The sequence below is a fragment of the Notothenia coriiceps genome, unplaced genomic scaffold (assembly GCF_000735185.1).
Source record: "Notothenia coriiceps isolate Sejong01 unplaced genomic scaffold, NC01 NC01_scaffold00029424, whole genome shotgun sequence".
Lineage (NCBI taxonomy): Eukaryota > Metazoa > Chordata > Actinopteri > Perciformes > Nototheniidae > Notothenia > Notothenia coriiceps.
Window position 1 is genome coordinate 1 of NW_011362125.1, and position 2,391 is coordinate 2,391.

Consider the following 2,391-nt stretch of genomic DNA (forward strand, 5'->3'; position numbering starts at 1 on the left):
TGTGGAAGTGGTATGTCTTTAGCTTTTTGCTCAGTCCCGCACTCATTTTGTTGTTTGTCTCTTTAACTTAATTTGAGTTTTCCCTGCACTCTTTTTTTTAATGAATGACTCGCGATCTAATCGACCGCGGTCGACGTACTGGGCACCTCTGGTGTACAGGCTAAAGACACAAACATGGACATAACAATAACATATAGGAGATGACATTCCCATCTCAAACAAAAACAGAAGAAACAAAGATACAGTCAGTAGGACCAATTCAACATTTCACAAACAAAAATAGGTTGATAACCAAATACCACCAAAAACACAACATGGCAAGCATATTTCCCATTTCATGGCTTGTTGAGCCACCCTTTGATTTTTTTGTGGCAATAATTTTTTCCAAAAGAGATTGTATTTATAATTCACTCTTCAAACACCTTAAATTAAGATTACTCCTTGATTGACTTTTAAAATATGTATTTTAGCCAGAAGAATAGTTGTATTTATTAACTGTGTGCGTTCTTCATCTAAAAGCCCAAATACAATTTTAAAGGGTGTAAATTCAATATTTGCTGCCAAATAATTTTGCAAAACACTATAATATGTGTGGAAAGATTTTTGTTATTAAGTATTTTTTTTATTTTAACCGCTTTTCCTTTCTCTTTCTCGATCCTACTTAGCAACGGTCATTACAGTCCTTGACAGCGGTCTGTTCTACTGGATTTACAACATGTCACATGTTCTGAATTGACCAATCATAACTTTATGTAGCCTCTGTATTCTTTATGGTTGAATGTGGGCCGCTGCTCTAAGGGGATACGTTGGTGACTATGGGCAGCCAAATAACATTGACTTTATCCTTGATTGAATGTCTCTAGGTTTTGAAATTGATATTTTTGGAAGCCAATGGAATATTAGTAGTACCCAATTCAACAAATATATTGCCAAGTTCTTGTCATTTAAGACATTTTATTGTGGACATTTTAAATATTAAACCTTCAAAAGACAAATTAGAATTTGTGACCCCTGAACAAACATCAAAATGTTTCTTTTGTTCCCATAGCAGTCCTCCAATCGTTCTGGAGAACACTTCCAATGTTCACACTGCAGGTACTAATACCCAAACTGACCCAGCTCTGAGTCCTCCTGCTGCTCATGGCACAGAGCATCTGGAGACCAACACGTCGCACGAGCTGGAAGAGCAGGTGAGGCTCTCAGATAACACGTGAACTAGTTTCCTTTTGTCTACCTAGAGAGGTGACCCAGTGCTAATTGTTCTCATTATCTTTGACAGGATCCCAGCCCCCCTGCCATCACAGGCACAGATAGCAGCGCGAGCAGCAAAGACCCCGAGGACATCCCCACCTTTGATGAGTGGTCGCGCAAGATGATGGAGGTGGAGAATGGAAAGAGTAAGATTACAAAGTGTGAGGATCCAGGATTCCTGTGTGTGGGTACTGGATTTAAAAAAAAAAACTTTTGTTATGTTTTCCTCTAAATAGCTCGGTCTACTCATACTTCTAACAATGGGGCTCCTCCTGTGGTGAAGAAAGTCCAGAAGAACTTCAATAACTACGCCTCAGTGGAGTGTGGAGCTAAGATCCTTGGCTCTAACCCAGAAGCAAAGGTACTGTGTGTGTATAAAGGAAATAGGGTCAGCAGGAAATCCGGTTATGTGTCCTGATTAAAGAACACGGAAACATACTTTTCAAGTTATGGTGATTTATATAGGATGTCGTTTGAACAATGATACAATAAGGGAAGTAAATGCAAGAAATTACAATTCAATAATTTTACACAACTATGTAAATATATAGATAGATAGATGTAATTACAAAGTTACAATGAACTGGTAGCATACTGCTCTCCATTCGGTTTACAAGCCATTGCTAACAGATATATGAAAGGTTACCAAACAATCACTAGGACTTTACAGGATTACAGAGTAGTGCAGAGATGAAAGATTTTTGTAGGCCGACCCGGAAGTGAGCATCACAAGGGCTCCCACGACAAAAAATAAATCAGATTTTTCAATAGGATTTCGGTATATTGCAGAAAAAAAGATATCTGTCAAAAGCAAGTATGATACTTACACGTTTTGGACATTTGGATAATCTGCACATATTAACACCACTTGATGATTTATGATATTTACAGGTTCAAACCCCACTGCAGTCAGCATGTCGTTGTGTGCCTGGGCAAGATACTTCACCCCAAAATGCACAGTACACAGTATTGAGTATGTAAGTCGCTTTGGATAAAAGCGTCTAACAAGTGACATGTAATGTAATGTGACTTCACCCAGGCTAAGCTAAAAGGCGGCTAATGTTAGGTACAGTAGTCTCATTTAGTCACTTGTTAGCAACCACTGTTTTTACCATGCATAGAAGCTTCGGACTATTGTGG

General features: G+C 38.5%; 1 protein-coding gene across 1 annotated transcript; it reads left to right on the plus strand.

Annotated features, from left to right (window-relative positions):
- Positions 1-1,048: 1,048 nt before the first annotated feature.
- Positions 1,049-1,990, plus strand: LOC104958810 (SUN domain-containing ossification factor-like; the record flags this gene model as incomplete). Its single annotated transcript, XM_010786611.1, has 3 exons — positions 1,049-1,190; positions 1,280-1,397; positions 1,488-1,990. Coding segments are annotated over 3 exons (442 nt in total), but the record flags the coding sequence as incomplete, so codon positions are not given.
- Positions 1,991-2,391: the final 401 nt, after the last annotated feature.